At 35.7% G+C, this 23,100-nt stretch overlaps 1 protein-coding gene across 2 annotated transcripts in view; it reads right to left on the bottom strand.

Annotated features, from left to right (window-relative positions):
• The window catches only part of LOC138693404 (zinc finger protein ZFP2-like), a 48,515-nt gene that overhangs the window by 7,327 nt on the left and 18,088 nt on the right, over positions 1 to 23,100 (bottom strand). For both annotated transcript variants that reach the window (XM_069817349.1, XM_069817350.1), the window contains 4 exons: positions 22,284 to 22,381; positions 18,295 to 18,432; positions 15,265 to 15,402; positions 3,096 to 3,178 (listed from right to left, as the gene is read on the bottom strand). In XM_069817349.1, the coding sequence (XP_069673450.1) occupies positions 3,096 to 3,178; positions 15,265 to 15,402; positions 18,295 to 18,432; positions 22,284 to 22,381 (457 nt within the window). The remainder of the gene's footprint in view (positions 1 to 3,095; positions 3,179 to 15,264; positions 15,403 to 18,294; positions 18,433 to 22,283; positions 22,382 to 23,100) is intronic.

The raw sequence follows: 23,100 nt of genomic DNA, 5'->3' as shown, positions 1-23,100 counted from the left end.
AAAGAATTTTACTGAAATTTTCTCAACTACAGTTTCATGAACAACACGTCATCAGAAGCAAAAATAACTCTATTACACTATTTAATTGTCAATTGCTTGTCTATCATATAGGAGTATAGGCGAAGCTAAAATGGAAATATTCAATACTGTCCAACTTTGAACACTAACATAAAATTATATACTCGTATTTGCTGAATGTGCTTCCTTCTCCAAAAGGATAGGTACACATTGGATAAACGATAAAAGAAATGACCTAGCGATGCTTTGGTATTATCAAAGAATCAAGTGTTCATATCAGAGCAACAAGGACGCGGGAAGCGAACATTTTGATTTATCAGTAGAAGATATTCTATGCATCCACTTAATGAAAGACGATAAATAGGAAATATCAGCTGTTAAGTTCAAGGTTAATATAACTTAAATACGTACAAAAGTAAACCCGTTTCTCATCCCAAAGGTAGTATAAATTCGTTGTACTGTGATTGGTTCTTCTGATCACATAATGTATCACGAATAAATACACAACTGATCAATTTTCCAATATCTACAATAATTAATTTAATATGCGGAAATAATAATAAATCGATTAATGTTCGGATATATTGATAACCACCAATCATTATACAGATTAATATTATCTCAATCAGAGATCATATGAATGCCAAGAGCGAAGAATATGTAATTTTTCTTTTTCGTCGCTTTTATCGAGTAACTTCGTTTTTATCGTTACTCCAATATGCACACCTAAATGACAATGCATGCTTCAATTCTCTCTGATATAGCATCACTGCTTCTTTTATCGTTTATCGTCGCTCCAATGTGTACATACCCTAACTAACCTGATAATCACTATTGCATTTCTAACAATATTACAGCCACTGGTGCAATAGTAACAAATGAAGGCGAGATCACAGTTTACGTATTATTGTTTTAAGAGTGAAACATAAGAAGGTGAGGAAACAGTTTCAGTAGATTAGTTCTGCATTCAGCAAAGATGCAGAAACGCAAAAAGGATGTTTGAAGTTAAGCACGTTTAAATAACTTCGATAACTTTATATTGATTGCCGCACAGTACAAACTCAATATTAGTAAGAGCTTCTCAAGTGCGCTTCTAAGACAAACACATGCTCTGCAAGATATCTAAACTCGTATTATGCGATTTAAATTCCTACTCTCGCTCATCTTAAGAGTAAAGAAGGGTCTATCTTCCTGAAAAAAAATAAAGTCTACTTGTACATTTTTGTAATTTTATGTTATACATTTAAGAACTGGAATTACTTCAACTATAGTGGATATAAGTGTTAATATTGTAGGCAGCATACAGTGGGTTATTCAAGTTAAAAGTATTCAGGTTATAATAATTTAAACTTTCACTCCATAACTATAACCCTGATGTACTTTCGGGTAAAATAGGGTGTAAGAAATTCCATTTTCTTTGATTTCTTCTTTAGTATTAACACAATAAAAATTACCGCATTTACAATTGAAGAGTCCACTGCAAGAATGATGGATGTCATTTGGAATGCATTTTTCAGAAGCAATTGAAAGTTTGGAATGCTTAGCGCTCAAAGCTTAACTGTGATTTTCCGATCATTACTGGACAACGACTATCAGTGTTAATGCCATATTTCTCGCGCGTTCATGAAAGTTGCTAGGGATTGCTAATATGTTTTGTTGTTGAGAGTTATGTAGATGTCTTCAATTTGTTGTGCTTTGAATTAATCAGTGACAAAAGAATTCGAACAATCATCAATAAAATCGTTGTTGAAGCAATTTATTTAATTTGTGTATGTTTCTTAACCTGATTATGTCTCGTGAGCAGAATATTGTACGAAATGGAAATATAAAAATTGGAGATTTATCCTTCGAAGAGGTGGAAGGGTTCAAATATCTTGGAGCAACAGTAACAAATATAAATGACACTCGGGAGGAAATTAAACGCAGAATAAATATGGGAAATGCGTGTTATTATTCGGTTGAGAAGGTCTTATCATCCAGTCTGCTGTCCAAAAATCTGAAAGTTAGAATTTATAAAACAGTTATATTACCGGTTCTTCTGTATGGCCGTGAAACTTGGACTCTCACTCTGAGAGAGGAACATAGGTTAAGGGTGTTTGAGAATAAGGTGCTTAGGAAAATATTTGGGGCTAAGCGGGATGAAGTTACAGGAGAATGGAGAAAGTTACACAACACAGAACTGCACGCATTGTATTCTTCACCTGACATAATTAGGAACATTAAATCCAGACGTTTCAGATAGGCAGGGCATGTAGCACGTATGGGCGAATCCAGAAATGCATATAGAGTGTTAGTTGGGAGACCGGAGGGAAAAAGACCTTTAGGGAGGCCGAGACGAAGATGGGAGGATAATATTAAAATGGATTTGAAGGAGGTGGGGTATGATGATAGAGACTGGATTAATCTTGCACTGGATAGGGACCGCCGGCGGGCTTATGTGAGGGCGGCAATGAACCTTCGGGTTCCCTAAAAGCCATTTGTAAGTAAGTAATGTTTCTTAACGAAAATTATTCATTTTTTAAAGTAGACTTTGCTGCGATGTAACATCCAATGGGGAAAAAACTGACAATTGCCGCGAACAGTTGAAACTGTGTGTTAAAAATACATTTCGCACTAGTGTTAAAAGTAGCTACTTTTCGCATTCCACTGTTTAATAATCCATTTTTAACACGCTTGCCTAATGTTAAAGATATATTTTTAGGAATAGGGTTAAAAATGGAAATATGAAACGAAATTTTAGACATACATTGACCAGTAAAAAATTAAGACTTCATAATATTTCATCCAAAGCAACCAAGTGAGATTTTGATTGTAAATAAATCAAGAATGTCGGCACTTGAAAGCTACTCAAACGTGCTCCCTTGAACCAGTTTTAGGAAACTTGGACTCCACTTTGAGAGAGGAACAGACGCTAAGGATGTTTGAGAATAAGATGCTTAGGAAAATATTTGGGGCTAAAAGGGATAAAGTTACAGAAGAATGGAGAAAGATACACAACACAGAACTGCACATTCAAATAAACATGTATAATTAATGCCCTACCGGCAGCAAACTGAACACGTGCGTACTATACTCACCTTTCAGTCAAGACTTCAGATTCCTCCATAGCCACATCCAGCTTATTCTCCTGTTTCACTCTAGCCGTGTCAAATGTCTCTCCCTGGATGTAATAAAGGTAAGAGGGAAGACTGATGATAAAACGTCCATGTAATCAAGTTTAATACCAACTCGCACGATTTCTGCCATGCCAAAACCTAAGAATGAGGCTGGATTATGCACATGATACCGATTAAATTTTTATTCTCTACTGATCATTCAAAACCCGTTCATTATGTTCGCATATTGATGACTGTTTTTCAGACGAGAGAGCATCTGATATTGGAATTACACCACGTCCTGCAGTGTATCACATGCCAGAAAACAGTGACCGAACGCAGCACCGATTAACCAACAACTTCTGTATATAGTGCGCATTTCTTCCTTATATATTGGAATTACAGTGAATGAACAACTAAAAGATATTGCTGCAGATATTCAGTACTTAAAACTTGACGAAAAGTTTCAGTAACATAAAAACCACGAAGAAATAAAATGTGATCCATTTTTTTAAACTGGTAAAGTATACAGCAGAGGTCTGCATCGGACGTTTTTGCTCGACCGCCAAGTAGTTCATAGCATAATCTGATAGGTAGCGCACATGCATGACGGGTAAAATTGTCACGAGCGATAAATCCCCGAACGGTATAAGCCGAGCGTTAGACATTCGTTCTTGTTACAGTGATGAACTGTGTAGTAACATCATAGATGTTTATCATTTCAAAACTTTGCAGTGTTTAAGTAACCTCTCCATAGTACAACTACAAAACTTGCTTTAAAATGTAATATAAATGTTGTAGGTAAATGTTTTTTTTTCCACACAGGAGTGATTTTGTTTTTGCCACATCTGATAGATGTTATTGAATGTAAATGTAATTATTATAAACGGAGAACACAATCACGATAATGCAAGAACTGTATCAAGTATTCTAGTAATAATAATAATAATAATAATAATAATAATAATAATAATAATCTCTAATAATAATTAGTGTATCAATGTTTGCGTCTGTAACAGTTGTGCAGCATGATTATTCGTTTTATTATATTTTCTGTGACGTTATCTCTGTACTAATATTCTTATTAATCTACTACTATATCAATAATATTTTGTAAAACGTTCCTACATTGTCGCAGTATATAGGCGGAACACTATGTATGGACCTATTATATTATATATGTGGTAAATCAAATATTGAATAATTATTATTTAGCAATAATAACTGGTTATTGAAGTTTTTCGTACTATTTTATTTATAACTTCATGTTCCTGTTTTGGTACGTTCCACTGACTGTTCCATTAAACGTTTGTCATAAACGCAGAAAATAAAGCCTTATTTTTACTGTATGAGCAAATCATAGGTGTATCTTATGTGTCGCCTTCCATACAAGTTAAGACATGTCGGTGAGATGACTTTGTACTGTGCTTCTATTTATTACGAGCGTATCACGACCGATCGTATCTCACTCGAGAGTGCGACACTCGACCGAGTTCAAGCGAGCGATTTAACACCAATGCAGCACTCTAGTATACAGTATCTAAGATATGTACTGTGCTGAAAGTTCAAACAGAGTATTAAAACAGCGTACTTGAATTGAAACATGAAATTAAAAGAAAATAAGGATACTGATTGCATTCCGAACTTGTAAATAGATATAGGTACACTTTTATTACTCTATAATGTGAGTATTTATTACTGATTTGAATGGGTGGGGAGGAAGCAACGGTGAATTGTTCAATAGTTGAGCAGTTAGGAATTTTTCCATTGCTAGTTGTCAAAAATATAAACACAACATTCCGAAGAGTGGATCTTTCTTCGTCTTCAGGTGAAAACCTACTGTGGGGATCATTACAAACAGCTAGTCTGTCTGACTGATCGATGACCGTCAGGGTCAGGTCGGTGCAAGATATAAAGACGGAAAACCCGATGTCATAAGCTGCTGAAACATGAAATATATACATAATATAAAAGAAGAATACTGTGGAAGTAACTAAATTAATTATATGGAACAATAACACAATAACAAGAAATAATATACACTGATAATCAACAGTGCAAATCGTGGAATAATGTAATAATAGAAAATAAATTAATGAACAGGGACCCACTAAACTACTAGTGCCATCTAGTGGTAGAAGAGAGTAATTAATAAGTGGGAACCAATTAAACTGCTCCATTCTCCATTAGACGAGACGCCAGTTCGGAAGGCGGTCGGCTGCTAGCGTTTGCGTAGAGAGAGACAGATAATGAGAGAAAGGCAATGTACAGCATTGCCACATCGTACTTCACGCGCGCGCGCAATACAAGTCCCTGAGGAGAGAATTTCAATTTTAAAAAGACAATAATGACCTTAGCCGTTGATTATTGCAAACATTAGAAACCTTTTATCAGAACATTATCAAATCTTACATTCTATTAATAATGCTTATACCAAGTTTTAAGATTTTTATGTGCGGTATTATATTATATTATTATTATTATTACTAGTATTATTATTATTATTATTATTATTATTATTATTATTATTATTATGTTATCACAGTGTTAATACGAAATATATACGGTGTATTACTAGAAAAAATGATACACTATTTAAGTAGAAATTGTATTTAGGTCTATTTCTAGGCGCAAATTATTTTAGCTAGTTAAATACCCTAAAACAATAACTACGAGTACCATGTTATATTGTCACATTTCAGTCACATTTAATATAAATTAGGATTTAATAAATATTCAGTACCGGTTTTAATCGAAGTCGCTGATTCCCTCATCAGTCCCGTCAGATTCTTCAGAGTCGGATTCTCGAAGGTACATATCTAATACTGTACGTCGCAGCACACTTTTATTAAAAATCATCTAATTCAGAGACTGTTTTTTCACGACGAGGATGTTTTCCAGGAGAACGAAACGTGGCAGTTCCGCTCACATTAAAAGATTTGTTTCATTCACTAACAATTCTTTGCACGGTTCGCAAACCCACACCACATGCTTCTGCAGTCGTCTCCTGTGCGTTGGCAACGTTGCGGCCAGCACTATGATGCCCGGCAGAGTTCTGCTCGTTAATGTTTTTAAAATAATTATACACCTTAAACACTATTTCCCGCGCCTGCCTGTGCAGTACTTGTCTTTTTATAGTATCTCCTTCCATTTATCTTACACATACACAGTATATGTTAGTTTTACTTATTCGATGTTTTAAAACACTAACACGTGAACAAAGTAACTCGAGAAGCACTTGTTACTGACTGATTCTGATTGGTTCTCCTGTTCAAGCTTGTGACGTCACATGCCATGCAGGCTACGGCGCATCTAGTAGCGGACGCGCCTTCCGAATTGCTGTCTAGTCTAGGTGGCAGTAGTATTTTAATGTGTCCCTGCTCATTCATTTATTTCCTATTGTTTCATCATTCCACGATTTCCACTGTTGAGTATTAGTGACTATTATTTCTTGTTGTGCTATTGTTCCATATAATTAGTTCAGTTACTTCCACAGTATTCTTTTATACTGTGTAGGCCTAACAACAGCTTATGACGCGATCCGGCATATTGGTAACCGGTGCTTTCGCCAACGGTATATTTAATCACGGCCATTCTGTCACGGACTTTTGCGTCATATAAGCATGTTTTGTCACAGATTGCATTTCGTCATATGTACCTATGCGCCACAGTGGATATGTTTTGTCACAATATTGAATGTACTACAGAATATTACTTTCACTATTATTTATTGAATACTCATCAATTTTTATACACATTTTTATCCGAAGTTAGTGCATATATTTAAAATAAGTAATTTAACCAAAGTGTACAGCGACACAATGCCCAATTGCTCGAAGGTAACGTAGGATATTCTCATCGGCTTTATATTCCTGATATCTTTCTACAATTCGTGATAATCTTGTGTCGAGATCTGTATATTTTTTTTTTTATTTTTACATGGTGGCGACTGTCCACCTTCCAATTCCTAATATCATTGTGAATTTTTGCTGTTTCAGCTTGAAGAGACTCGAGAACATGGCAAAATAATGAATGAAACTTTCCGATTCGTGTGTTAAGGCGTCAGTGCCTCGCCTCACAAGTGTTAGTGGTCCTTGGAAGATTTTCTAGCATTTGAACGTAACAATTCCGGGTGGATGGAGGAAATATAGGCTCCTGCCTTCCTCTGCTATGCCTTCGTCCTCTTACACAGTTGTGTTCGATATAGTCGACGAGATTAACAAGGTTGTCTGGTATGATATCTCTTAATAGTTGGAAAGTGGAGACGAAGTCTTCCTTGGGAACAAATGCTATTGCAATTAGCAAATGGAACGTGGATCGTAAATTTACATTTTCTTCCCAGTTGTACTCTTCAATGTGTTCATCAGACTAAAGTCTTCTCCAGCAACATTGCCCGAGATGAAATAAACAACCGGCCAGCTTTGCTTGTGGAAACGTATTTGAAATTACGGCCATTTCGATTGCCTCGTAATCAGTCGATATCAAGTGCAGTCGATATCTGTAATCTGTTGCACTCCGTGCAATGTATACAGGAATCCTCTATGAATTAATGTCTCCTGTCCACGTTTAGTTTTCCCGAAACATATGCTATCAGACATAATTTAAAAAATTTTGATTATCACCTAAAAAATATATTCCATAACCTTGATAACGTATAACAATATAGTTGTTGTTCTCTAATGGCCGCAATTTGGGATCATTTAACCCATTTTGCTTCTTGCTTCCCATTAAATTTGAGAGAAATTTTTATTTTGTTGTGCTTCTTTGTTCAGTGCAGTGCATATGAATAGATGCTCTCTTGCCATAGATCATCCTCGTAAGTTGCATAAGGGGCATTCTTCAGTATTAAGGATTCCAATTTGGAGAGATGTGCTGCAAGGCAGTCATGACCGGTGTTCAATCTGAAGGCGGCAACAGCTTCTTGTCTTGGTTTAAGCTATATGTTTTCCAAAGTTTGTTGATATCTGCCCATTTTTTCCCTTGCGTTTGTTGTTTAATTTTATGGAGTATTTCTGCTTCTGATTTGGTTTTAATTCTGATGCCTAATGTGTGTACTCAAAACTTTGTTTTGTCTACGCAGTTTTATGCCTGTTTTCCTAATTCATCAGCAATTTCATAACAACAACAATAACAATAATAATATATCGTAATTAATTACCAATTGTTGCTGTTATACTTCAAGTAAAGAAGCTCAAAATGAAGTGTGTCAGAAACTAATGCATGACATCATAGGCCTGTGACAGAAGACGATGTGACAAAAGTGTAAAGTGTGTTGAATCGTACCTATGTCAAAAAAATGTGACAAAAACACCTAAATCCGATTATGACATCGTGTGTTCCGTCTTTATATCTCGCACAACCTGACAGTCGTCGATCAGTCAGACCCACTAGCTGTTTGTAATGATTCCCACAGTAGGTTTTCACCTGAAGACGAAGAGAGATCCACTCTTCAGAATGTTGTGTTTATATTTTTAACAACTAGTAAAAGAAAAAGATCAAACTGCTCAACTACTGAATCTTTAGGCCTACTACTGTCAAGAAGAATCCTGTTTAGTATTATTTCGATCCAATTTTGCTGTCTGTTAGCACTACTATTATAAGTGGAAAAAGTTTTTGTTATAGTAAAATAATAAATTTCTTCCAGGAATATAATTAATCAAGTCCAAAGATAATGTATGCTGTGAGGTAAGACTGTATGTGTTCATATCCAACAGTGTTCAATAATCTTTCCTCCTGTCCACATTTTTCCATCAACAGTTAGTCTATTTGTACATTAAATGCTACATCTTATCCACTCGCCTTCCTCTCCAAGAAAGCATAATAGTAAACTATTCTTACTTAAAAATGTGGATCGTGTATTTATTTAACTGGATAATTAACGACGCCTTATCAACTGCGATGGTAGTCTAGAATCTGAGTGCAATGAAGGTGATGTCAGTCAATAAGTTAAGGGTTCAGTTACCCAGCATTTCCTCTAAATGCGTCAAGGGAAAATTTCGGAAAAAACCTCAACCAGATGACTACTTGTGCCAACCAGGATTTGAACATGGGCACTCTCGTTTCATGCTTAGTCATGCCAACTGTTACTCCACAGAAGATCATGCAGCCCAAAAAAGTCACCTAACAAAAGTTGGACGAACACATAAAACAAGTTGAAAAATAAAAGATGAAAGGAAATTGTAAAAGTAACTACAAAACCCACAAAAACTGAATTGTATATTACATTATGATATCTTGCATTTGGCAATAGTCTTTAATTTTTTTAACACTTTCTCATAAGTATTAAGCACAATAGTCTCTACACTTGACCAAATTTTTCTGATTCAGCTACCTTTTCTAAATTTTGTCTATAAACAATTTAAGAGTGTGGGGAGAAAATAAGGAATGTCCATTTTGCATGATTTTATTATGTATAGCACATTCTACAGGTGGCAACTGATGCTATAGAACTGTCCATTCACAAAAAAGTATAAAAGTATAAATGTCAAAATTAAATATTTGGTACACTGGTAAAAATGTAATTCAGGTATACAAACTTGTTAATCTCCGTAGTGTTGTTTTGTGACATTCCTAACATCCTTTAATTGTTCAAAATTCAATTCCTTTTGGCAAAACATAACCCAAAACTAGTTTATAAACCTGCTGCTATCATGAGATATATTATGGAGTATTAATATGTAGTTAACCTTGAACCATAATTATCAAGGAAAGCAAAATCCTTATCATGATAAAAATTATACTGTTTAGAAGACATTTACTCCGTATTCGATAGAAAAAAAATTTAGCCCACAGTACATTGTGAATCGGTATATAAATTGTCAGGTAAGAAATTCAATTCTGATAAAAGTTGGTGAAATAATTACCTACTTTTGAAAGGATTTCTCAGCAGAGGTATTTATGCGGATATGTTGTTGTTGTTTTCTAATGCCAGGCATTTGACAATAAAGTCATTTGACCTCTTGCACTGCAATATTTTTCAAAGATATTATCATGACCAGCCACTGAAGCACAGATTTTGAGGTGTTCCGAATCCATTTCTTGGTTTGAGTGGCACAATGGGCAGTTAGGGGACTGATATATTCAAATTCTATGCAGGTGTTTGGCCAAACATTCATGGCCTGTTGCCAATCTAAATGCAGCTACAGACGATTTTCGTGGTAAATCGGGAATTAACTGCGGATTTTGATGCAGAGAGTTCCATTTTTTCCCTTGGGATTGTGTTACCAAATTTTGTTTGTTGAAGTCTAAGTATGTAGATTTAATAAATCTCTTCACAGAGTAATACGTAGATTTAGTAACAGGTCTGTAAGTAGCAGTGCTGCCCTTCTTTGCTAAAGCATTCACACACATTCTCGTTTCCCAGGATTTCGCAATGGGATGGTATCCATTGGAATACAATTCTTTTATTGAGTGATATTAATTGAGAGAGCATTTTAGTTATTTCTGCTGTTTGAGATGAAGGTGTGTGTTTAGAGACTATTGATAGAATAGCTGCTTTGGAGTCTGACAATAAAACTGCATTCCTAAATTTATTGATGTGGCATAGAAGATTCCTGAAACTTTCACTTACTGCAATGATTTCACTATCAAAACTTGTTGTTCCATATCCAAGAGATGTATAAAGTGAGAAGAGACAGCACATAACACCTGCACCGGCACCTTGTTCTCTGGAGATCAAGGATCCGTCGGTGTATAAATGAAGCCAGTTTCGTGGAGGGTACCTAATATTAATTGTCTCTAAAGACGATTGTTTCAGTATTTCAGTGTTTACTTCTGATTTCAGTATTTGTTTATGTGGATATGGAAGAAATATTGAGGAATCATTGTTCTTCGAACATCATGATAACATATTAGGTGTTTCAAGATGTTTCTGTGATTGCTGTGGAAAATAATGATGACAAACATGAATAATTTTGCACTATCAACAAACTGGATTCAAACGCAGGGCAGGGCTTTCAAATATCCCATATATATTTCTTTGACATCGTAACTCATAATATGGAAATGAGAAAATCTGCCCAATCTATCTGTAAATACTCAACCCCTGATCAGAAATGACACAGTATAACAATTTCCAAGTTGTTCTCCGCCATTTTGATGAGGGTTCTTTTCATTTTCCGAAGCATATTCTAACTATGGAAGAGTACAATTTAAAAACAAACAATAATCAAAAGAATACAAACACTCTGGTGCTCCATGTCCAATGAATTTTCAGGTTCCAAAACAGCAGGAAAGATAATTATTTGTACAATCATTTACACAAAGACGGAATAATTACAACAAATGACTTAGAACAAGAGAAAACTGTTACGACAGCATATTATTATTATTCATTATTAATTGAGATTCGCGGAAAAAAGTTTAGACAACTGTTGTAGTGAATTTTCTATTTAAAACAAAAAAGAAAAAAGCTCTCATAAAAATTGAAGTGTTATGATAGGTTGTATGGAACAGTGGTTTGCAGAGCAAGACACGTAATTTTCTTTTGTAAAAGCTCAGAATTGCTTTATAATCAGTGTTTTAAGAGTACTTCACTGGTTACCAGACATAAAGTCCAGGATTGCAATGTCCACACGTCAAAATGCCCATGGTATAATGTTCACGTTGAAAATGTCCATGTTAAATTGTCCAGAGTCAAAAAGTCCATAGTTCTATATTGTCCATTTCACTCTGATGTCCAGAGTCATAATGTCCATAGCTCTATACTGTACACTATATCCATTGTTCATGATAGTTATAGTAACCTATGTAAAAATTTTCAAGTGCAGAACTAACCAGAACTGAAATTTTTAAACATGGAACGAAATCCTTAGTTAATACCATCATAGAAGGATAAACCACTTCTTTCTTTTCATGGGTACCTGTACCAATATCATGACTTTAATATATTGGCGATGTACGAAAAGGAAAATGTATAATGTTGCAATAACAACTAACAGCAACTTGAATAAGATTCGGGTTTTGCGGGATGGCACAAATAAGCATTTACACAGTGCCGTTGAAGCAGGTATAGAAGCAAAGCCCATCTTGAACGGTGTTAAGGCAAGAGCAAGAGGGATGCCAAATGAAACTCCATTAACTGTTTTGGCAGCAACTTTTGGTTCTCCTGTGGAGAAGGTAGCACAAAAGATGCCTGAGCGCAGAAGTTTGAAAAGAACGATAAACCGTATACAAAGCTATAAGCGGCCTTCCAATTCAACAACACTGAATGATTTAGTCGTAACAGCTCCTTATAACCGTACGACAAGGGATCAACAGTTTCTATTGTTTGACTCAGGCCAGGACGACGAAAATAGACGAATCAATGACAAATTCTCCAGATTGTGATAAACTGCAACAGGTACAAAGAAAATAGAGAAATTTTCATATACGCAGATGCGAGCGTCATTAAATAAACCATATTGGTATTGGTTAGTATCTTAAAAGTGCGGCTCCGGTTCCCGATGATTAATAACTTATTTGTACGAGTTACGAAATGACATTTATTGTGTTCTATTCAAGCAGAATTTTCCTTTCAACTTGGACATTATGGATGTTTGACAACATGGACATTTTGACCTTACCGACGTTTTATCATATGGGCTTTCTGTCGTATGGACATTTAGTACATGGACATTTCCACCATATGGACATTTTGATCTTATGGACATTCTGTAGTATGGACTATATACGGTGGAAGCACATTGTTTAAAGATAGTTATGTTGAATAGAAATAATTTGTTCTCAGACACGGTATATTTCTCATGTTAGGCTAAGAACTGTCAATGCCTCCTCATACAGTGGGAGTAATAACTATATAAAAAAGTGGTAAGGTGATTAAACTGTTGCTGTAATTGGTAATAAATAATTTTTCGTAACCCAGTTCGGAACTATTTCAGATATTTCTGGGTTTGCAGCAAGCATACAAATAAACTAAACGAACAAAGATTGGTAAAATGCTAAAAGATTTGAAAATCGTGAGAAAATAATTCGCTCAGTGGAAAGAAAAATGGAAGAAATTATCTCATGTGTGAATATTCATTAAAGGCCTTTTAACTTTTTACTTTTCCAGAGTCTCGTTTGATATTATTGTGTTGGTTTATTGGAGGAGTTTGGACTTGTTGACATGCTGAAACAGTCAGTGTGAGGTAGCTACTGCAGAGTGGAGGAGGATGGCAACAGAACTCTGAAGTAGTCTTTGTGAATTGTGACGTTCATGCATACTTACCACCAACTGGTCCCAAGAAATAGACAGTAATCATGTGGACTTTAGCTAACAAAGGTGAAGTAGTCTTTGTGAATTGTGACGTTCATGCATACTTACCACCAACTGGTCCCAAGAAATAGACAGTAATCATGTGGACTTTAGCTAACAAAGGTGAAGTAGTCTTTGTGAATTGTGACGTTCATGCATACTTACCACCAACTGGTCCCAAGAAGTAAACAGCAATCATGTGGACTTTAGCTAACAAAGGAATTTAAAAATAAAAATGACAACAAATATCATTAACTATATTTGCTATATTGGAATGATCATTAAATTAGAGGTGGACCTGGTAAAAATCAAAACATCAAAATGGATATGATTTAGCGAATGTTCAGCATCGCAGTCTCTACCAGTAAAATTGGGTGGAGAAAATTCACGAAGGTCTACAGCAAGCGCATTTTTCTGACTTTGACGTCGTGTGTGGACAGCAAGCGCTATGTATGGAAAGAGGAAGGATTGTGTATATGAATAAGCAACCTGTTGGATTAAGAAAACAGTGGTGCACAAACTTCAAACGGAACGTGAAATTTTATGTCGTTATTTTTATATGGCTTCCTTCTGTTTAATATTATCTATATTGTCTGTAAAACAAAAGTACTAACACTGATTTCTTAATATTGCGCTTGTGTTTTAAATCTTAACAACATAATAGAGAGTTAAGAAGGAATATTCACTTAAATTCCATAGTAGTATAATATTATACTGTATTAAGTGGATGAAACACATCGTTCATAAAGAAAGTGATATTCCAAAGAAAGAGATTGAGTATGACGTGAAAAGTTGGAATTAATATTGATGGTACAGTAGCTTTAGCCTTACAAAAGTAATCAATAAACTAATGAAAACAATATTACAGTACAAAGCAAAGTTACCTAGGTACTGTATCTCTTTAAGTGTAACTAATATTGCATAACAAAACTCTTATCGCATTATGCTTTTAAGGTGATATTTGTGAGCAATATCATCAGAATATTAAATTATTTTCTCGAAATCTGCTGAAGCTATAGAGCTGACACTTTTACAACACATGGGCACATATCTTTTGCTTATGATGTAATAGTAGTTGCTTTGTTAATTCATTTCCTTACAAACAATTTCCATGCGAATATTTTCAAAAATTTCAATACACTATCTTCAGTAATACGTATATACGGTATATTAGATTTACGAAAAGATTTTGTAAGGCCACTAAATTAATAGGCCTATATCTGAAAATTTCACTTTTCTATACGAAAATTTGAGAAAACATTTCTTTTGAATAAAAAAATCAAACTTGTGAAAAATGAGCATTAAAATTAAAACTTACATTCTTATAATGCACTCATACTTCTCAAGCAAATCTAAAAATTAACATGGATACAGTTTTAATAAGTTCCCTTCCCTTTATCTATTGAATCAGTGCTGGCCATCCCTGAATATAGCTCGACCAAGCGGCATATACCACCTCTTTCATCTGTCTCTTTCCTTTCCGCTGTAAAGCACTCAGGCTCTCCTGGGCTCTAAAGCGCGCGCTTGCTCCTGTGGGCATCAATTGACATGCCTGGTCTACAGGATCAAGAAACGGACAGCATGAGAGCAACAATCGTACCCCTGGTCACCTGAATATAGCAGTCACAATAGCCAGTAAATAAGACAGAACTGTTAATGTTATGTTTTATTTAACGACGCTTGCAACGGCAGAGGTTATATCATCGCCGGATGTGCCGGAATTTTGTCCCGCAGTTCTTCTACATGCCAGTAAATCTACTGACATGAGCCTGTCGCATTTAAGCACACTTAAATGCCATCGACCTGGCCCAGGATTGAACCCGCAACCTTGGGCATAGAAGAGTAGCGCTATACCAACTCGCCAACCAGGTCGACAGACAGAACTACCATCCAACATACTTCTTGAACTACACTCACCTCAACTTCGCTCTTCATGATGGGAAAGTCAATTGGCACAGGCGTTTCCTCAAATGTGATCTCTGATATCAGACCACACCTTTCATCCATACATTTCGTCTTTAATTCAGTCATGTCCGGATCTAACAGATTTCCTCCCTGCAACACAAAAAATCAAAATAATTATATGTAGTTCTTCACTAGAAATCAGTGACTATTATTAAATCATTAAGTCAACGAATGCATGTAAACACAATCAGTGTCAGTAGTGAAATAATTTGTATGAAAAGCCTCGTCTAGATTGGTTATATAGATCCCAAATCTGTCCATTGCTTTATTGAAGGAGTTGGACGCGAAGACATAATTAATCATAATTACAGACAAGAACTTTGCCACATTCAAATATAAAACAGAAACAATTCTCCTTAAAATTTATGACTGGTTTACAACCAATAAACTAGCATTAAACATTAATCAAACTAACATAATTCAATTTAAAGGCACTTCAAATTTAATCTCTGAAACATTGGACACAACTATCAACAATATACCTCTACTAGAAACATCAACAACCAAATTTCTTGGTTTGCATATTAATAATACAATAAATTGGAAAAATCATATCAAAGAAATAATCCCCAAACTTAGCTCAGCACGCTTCGCAATTAGGTCGTTACAACAATTTCTAAACAGCGTGGTTCGATCCCAGGTGGTGACAGTATTTTTTCTCGTTGCCAAACTTCCAGAACGGCCCCGAGGTTCACTCAGCCTCCTATAAAATTGAGTACCGGGTCTTTCCCGGGGGTAAAAGGCGGTCAGAGCGTGGTGCCGACCACACCACCTCAGTCTAGTGCCGAGGTCATGGAAAGCATAGGGCTCTACTTCCATGCCCCCCAAGTGCCTTCATGGCATGTTACGGGGATACCTTTACCTTTACCTTTACCTTTTAGTATCTTAAAGACAATATAACTTATTTTGCCTATTTTCATTCCATTATGTCCTACGGAATAATATTTTGGGGAAATTCTGTAGATAGTAAAAATATATTCTTATTACAAAAAAGAGCCATTAGAATAATAATTGGAGCAAAGGCTAGAGAATCATGTAGATTATTTTTAAAAAAATTAGAGATTCTAACCTTAACAAATCAATACATATACTCTACAATAAATTTCCTCTTATGTAATAAAGAAAATTTTCCAACTAACTCAGCCATACTTAGTATAAATACCCGCAGAAGGAATGATTTTCATACGCCATCATCAAATTTATCATGCTTTCAAAGGGGAGTACATTACATGGCGATAAAAATGTTCAATAGTCTTCCTGAAGACATTAAGAATCATAGCCAAAACCCTGCATTATTTAAGGTAAAACTAAAAAATTACTTAATATGCCCGCCCGCCTGCCTGCCCGCCCAAGGAAGTGTAAGCATGCTAGTGCAGAATGGAAGAGGATGGAAAAAGAATTATGGAGTAGTTTTTGTTATTTATGATTTTAGTGTGTAGTTACAAACAACTGGTCCCAAAAAACAGGCATCTGATATGTGGAGTTTCGCTAATAAACGTAGAAAGAAAAATTAAAGTAGACGCAAATAAGTGTATTTTCTAAAAAAAGGTGCAAAACACCAGTCTGAACACCTACCACGGGATTAACTGAGAGCGACCCATTTCATGCTGGATTGCCAATTAAATTAAGAGCAGATATGATAACATTATAAGCTGGGATGAAATCATCAACTACCAATATAGATATTGACGATATCATAAGGAAATGGCAATATATTTTATCAGGAAATTTTAGAGTTGATAATAGAAAATTACATACACTCCTCTTTGCAGATGATCAGGCAATGATAGCAACTGACGAGGACAGCTTACAGAGAGCCATTTTTCAATTAGAAAGAGTTGCTACTGAATATAATCTACAGATATCGCCAAGTAAAAACAAAGTAATGGTGTTCCATGGGAAGAATATAGTAAGAGCCAAAATAGTAGCGAATAACCTTTTAATAGAACAGGTAATTGATTTTAACTATTTAGGGGTCTTCCTAGGAAATGATAGGACAAAGGATATTAACAGAAAATTAAATCTGTTCCAACATATTTGTGGCACAATTAAGAGAACACTAGGAAGGAAAACCAGAAGAGAAACTTTACTCAAGTTCTATAACGTTTTAGCTTTACCTGTATTGAGTATTTTAGTAGGTTATTTTACGACGCTTTATCAATATCTTAGGTTATTTAGCGTCTGAATGTGATGAAGGTGATAATGCCGGCGAAATGAGTCCGGGATCCAACTCGGTGTTGGACCCAGGACCTAGTTACCTAGTATTTGCTCATATTGGGTTGAGGGAAAACCCCGGAAAAAACCTCAACCAGGTAACTTGTCCCAACCGGGAATCGAACCCGGGCCAGCTGGTTTCGCGGCCAGACGCGCTGACCGTTACTCCACAGGTGTGGACACCTGTACTGATGTATGGCTTGGAATGCTGGACCCTTAATAAAAGCATGATAAGAAGAGTGGAAGCAGCAGAAATGAGATTTCTTTGATATGTAGCAAGATATACTCTTTTAGACAAGAAAAGGAATGAAGATATCAGCAAAGAACTACAAATAGTCAGCATAGTAACAAAAATAGAAGAGTATAGAAGTAAATGGTTTGAACACGTCAGCAGAATGAATGAAGAAAGGCTGCCCCATATGATCCTAAATTATAAGCCTCAAGGTCTCAGAAGTCGAGGACGACCAACGAAAAGATGGAGTGATCAACTATACTTTGGAGCCGGAACAGATCAGTAATGATCTAATCCATGAAGAAGAAGATGATGATGATGAAATCATCAAAATGTGTCTGATTTAGTGAACGTTCAGCATTGCAGTTTCTACGACAAAATTGGGGTGAAAAAGATTCAACAAAGATAAAAGATGAAGAAATGGACAGCATGAAAGCAATAATCGTATACCTTGGTCACCTGAATCTAGCAGTCATATCAGCTAGTACATAACAGAGGAAGAACTACCCACCTACCCCTTCATAAACTGCACTCACCTCAACTTCACTTTTCACGATGGGAAAGTCAATTGGTTCACGAGTTTCATCTAATGGCATCTCGATTTTTACATCATAGATGTGGTCCATAGATTCCGTCTTTATTCCAGTAACCTGCAAATCTAATACATTTCCTTCCTGCAATACAGAAAACATAATAATTATGAAACATACCATATGTATTTATGTTCACGAAAAAAACAGTGCCTACTTTTAAAGTCCCTCCAATCCATTATTAAATCCTGAAATCAACGACCACATGTGTACACACTCCAGAGTCAGTAGAGCCATAATCTGTACGAAAAACATCGTAACTAAGCCTGTAAAAAATAGCTCTATAATATATTGTCTTGTTCAAGTACATACTTATTAATGACTAAAATATACATAAAATAATTGTAACAGTATTTAAACACTTGTTTATTAAAATTCATGTATGATGACTAGACATGTTTCCTGTCCTATCATCAATAGTCATAATGTGAATCGGCTGGTGTTCGCTGATGTCTGGAGTCGAAGTGTTTTGGTAGCTGTAACTTTCCCTCCCAGGGATTGCTTATGATAAATAATATATGTTAAATTGTATTCGTATTACAACAGTGTCTTCTCATAAGTGATTAAAATTGAGCCGTGCACGGCGTCTCAATCGACGAAATTGTTCTCTGTCACTAGTGTCCTGTTTGTCGCGAGCGCCATCTTTTCACTTGGCATTCCCGAAAGTACCATAATTCACAGCAGTGAGGAATTGTGGGTAGACGAGAGACAGCGAAAGATTCTTCTTGGACAGGCAGGTAATCATACATGGATACTTGGAAATCCGACATGGTCTCATACATCGTAACCCGAAGATTTGCTCCCACTTGGTACAGGCGAGAGGTTTGGAAACTTGCTTTCACGTAGTATAGACTAGAGACATAGAAGACTCCTGCTGTCGACACAGACAGAAGTTTCGAGATCGCGGCAGCTGCAGGCTAGAACGACTTAATATTCTGGAAGGATCCGGATTACAGATAAATGTATTGATTACTCTGCATAATAAATTTTAACTTTTTTTTTTGTGCTGGGCATGTAATAGCCTACATGTTTTCTATATAATTTGACACTCCTGAATATGAATATGACAATATAAAACAGCTATTGGTTACAGTTTTTGAGATATTTTCGAATTTATATCTATTCGAACTACTGCTTTATATAATGAAAATAAGGTTAAAATTCACTGTTCAGAAGATTACAGTTTTTCCTTTTCCATATTTTCTTTTACACTAGGCATAAGGTACATCACGAGCTAAAGTCCAACAATAGTCTGCTAGCATATTGATACTCCACTGTTCTTGGTATCTTTTTTCCATAGTTGAAATTTATAGTTCAAAGTGCTCTCCATGCTCATCAGTGAAATCGCCACAATTCTCGGGGAAAAAGCCATGATGGAAGTGAATTTTCAGGGAAATGTTACAACCCATAGTTTCATATGCCAACAGTAAATTTTGCACTAGTTCTTCATAGTTCTCACTTCTATGGTTACCCAGAAAATTTAATACAACTTCCTTGAATGCAATGCAGGCGGTTCTCTTTTTTTTTTTCCAACAAAGATTCGAAGTGATTGTCCTTCATTACTTCTATAATTTGTGATCCATTGAAAACACCCTCTTTTATTTTTGAGTTACTAATAGCGGGAAATTTTTCCTGGAAGTGTTTAAATACTTCAGTTTCATGATTCATCCTTTTCACAAAATCCATTATCCCTGACTTAATGTGTGAAGGAGGCAAAATTACTTTACTTTGAGGCACAAGGGGTTGATGTATAATATTTTTGTTCTCTAGCTCTAGTGATTGTCGTTTTATTTTATTATGCTTATCTCGAGCGATATTGTCCCATTCACACAGAACGCAGAAAATTTTGTGTAGCCTAATTGCATTGAAAGAAGCAATGCTACAACCTTCAAATCCGCACATTTAAAGCATTCGTACTTTGAATTATACAAGCCAGAGTCCACACCTGTGGAGTAACGGTTAGAGCGTCTAGCCGCGAAACGAGGTGGCCCGGGTTCGAATCCCGGTCGGGGCATGTTACCTGGTTGAGGATTTTTCCGGGGTTTTCCCTCAACACAATATGAGCAAATGCTGGGTAACTTTCGGTGCTGGACCCCGGACTCATTTCACTGGCATTATCACCTTCATATCATTCAGACGCTAAATAACCTAGATGTTGATACAGCGTCGTAAAATAACCCAATAAAAAAAAAAAGAAGTGTTTTTGACAGAGTGGTCTATTGCAAAATATGAAGTACAGTACCGCAATTAAAGCTCACAGTGAAAGAAATGCACATCTCAAGTAAAATCACATAAATACAAGCGAATTCATATTGCGAACCTATTTCACTCCTTCAAAATAGACTCGTAAAAGGGCAATAAGATAATTTCCGTTTCTACAAGTGCTTCTAACATGGTGGCCCACTTATAGTAATATTGTTTTTACATAATGGGTCGTCACATTTGTAAAACAAAATAGTTACAAACGAAATACAGTGATTTTCTTAATAAAATGCGTAGAAAATGAATTATATTGTGCAGCTCAAAAACCCGAACTGATGGAACAATTTGCTTATTATTCTTGAATTCAGGACGTCGAAATTAGTAAGAATCTGTTAGTTTTATGTTTGGCGCAAAATGACTGTTGACCAGTGTTATTTTGATATGTGCCTGTTGATAAAGTATTGGTTCTGCATTCAGTAAATTCATTTGAAACATTCCTCCCTCTCGTTTATCTACCTTGTATTCCAAATTACGTAATATTGTACAGTTGTGTGTGAATTTCTGTTTAATGAGTCGAGTTAACTTTAAATATTGTATTGGCCATGGGTTAACGTAATTCGGCCTATAGCCCTAACCATGGCCTTTTCTAGTGTCTTTTTTTAAATTATTTTCTATTGTTACATTTTCATTATTATCATTATTTGTTCCGACTTCAGTTAATTATATTTAATTATATATATATATAGCCTTCCTTAGGAAAATATTTTGGGGCTAAGAGGGATATAATACAGGAATTGTCCTCTCCATTGGGAGAAAGTTACACAACGCATTGTATTCTTCACCTGACATAATTAGGAACATTAAATCCAGATGTTTGAGATGGGCAAGCATATAGCACGTATGGGCAAATTCGGAAATGCATATAGAGTGTTAGTTGTGAGGCAGGAGGAAAAAAGATCTTTGGAGAGGTCGAGACATAGATGGGAGGATAATATTAAAATGGATTTGAGGGACGTCGCGTATGATTATAGAGACTGGATTAATCTTGCACAGGATAGGGACTGATGGCGGGCTTATGTGAGGGCGGGTTCCTTAAAAGCCATAAGTAGGTAATTCAGCCTTGCTTGTTGTATGCTTCCACTGCGCAATTCTGGTCAAATCCACATCGAATTTAACATCTGACCTTGTAGTCGTAATCAATATGCTGTGATTCTGAGGATTAGTTTTGAATATATTGTATTTAGAACAGTTTCAAAATATGCATAAAATAATTGTAACAGTATAAAATTATTTATTAAAATTAATATATGCTGATTAGACATGTTTCTGAACAAGGACTGGGCACCAAGAGCAGAACCAAACTCTAAATGGTGACGCTGTTCGCTAATGTTTGGAGCTGATGTGTACTGATTCACAGCTATGGTCCAGAAACATGTCTAGTCAACAGATATAAATTTGAATAAATGTTTTCATATTGTTACAATTATTTTAGGCCTATTTTAATCACTTATGAGAAAACACGACTACAAATTAACTCACCTGTTGTACATGCTTATTCGTTTTATACTTTCACACGCAACCATATTTCATTTCTGAATGATTATTAAGCTATTACAGAAAATATATGTAGGGAAATGTGAAACACGTTTTAAAATGAGTTATTCTTTCTTTAATCGGTTATTTTATAACGCTTTATCAACTGTTATGGTTATCTAGCGTCTGAGTGATATTACCTCAGATAAAGGTTTCTGCTCTTCCATATCTGTGTTATTACTTATGTCTATTGCCAGAGGGTCGATATCACGTTCCATCTTGATGACGTTCATCGCGACTGAAAAAAAAAAAATAAACATAGATTAACAGGCAATAGGGCAGCTATCTCGATATTTTTACTAGCATTTGTAATAATAATAACACGTCTCCATAGTAAAAAAACAGAAGTGAGCACAGATGACCACGTTCAATATAGGGATGTTACACTACTTATTTCACAAAGTCTGAGAATTCAAGACTGAAGTTCTCAGAAAGATTTTAACCACCGCATAAAAAGTTACACATCGAAATGCCAATATAAGGAACTCGAGGGGGTAAGTTACTGTAATTATTTTTGTTACAATACCGATATATCGGGATTCTTATATTATAGCATAGCGCAAAATTTTCAATAAATTTAACTACACTCTGTGTGCTGTCAGTTCAATCTCTGTTCTGTCACTACACTCTCTGTCCTACAAGTCCAGTATCTGTACTCTCAGTCAATCCTATGTCCTCTCCGTCCACTCTCTGTGCTCTCAGTCCACTCTCTATTCTCTTAGTCCTCTCTATGTCATCTGAGTCCACTCAATGTCGTCTCATTCAACTCTATCCCCTCAGCCAAGCCTATGTGCTCTCAGTCCACTTTCTGTTCTTTCACTATACCCTCTGTCCTCTCAGTCCATCCTGTGTCATGTGAGTCCATTCTATCTTCTCTCACACAACTCTATGTCCTCTCTGTCCACTCCCTGTCTTCTCAGTCCACTCTATGTGCTGTCAGTCCAATCTGTGTTCTGT

This window comes from Periplaneta americana, chromosome 17, assembly GCF_040183065.1.
Source record: "Periplaneta americana isolate PAMFEO1 chromosome 17, P.americana_PAMFEO1_priV1, whole genome shotgun sequence".
In the NCBI taxonomy this organism is placed as follows: Eukaryota; Metazoa; Arthropoda; class Insecta; order Blattodea; family Blattidae; genus Periplaneta; species Periplaneta americana.
This window is presented reverse-complemented; position numbering and strand designations above follow the sequence as displayed.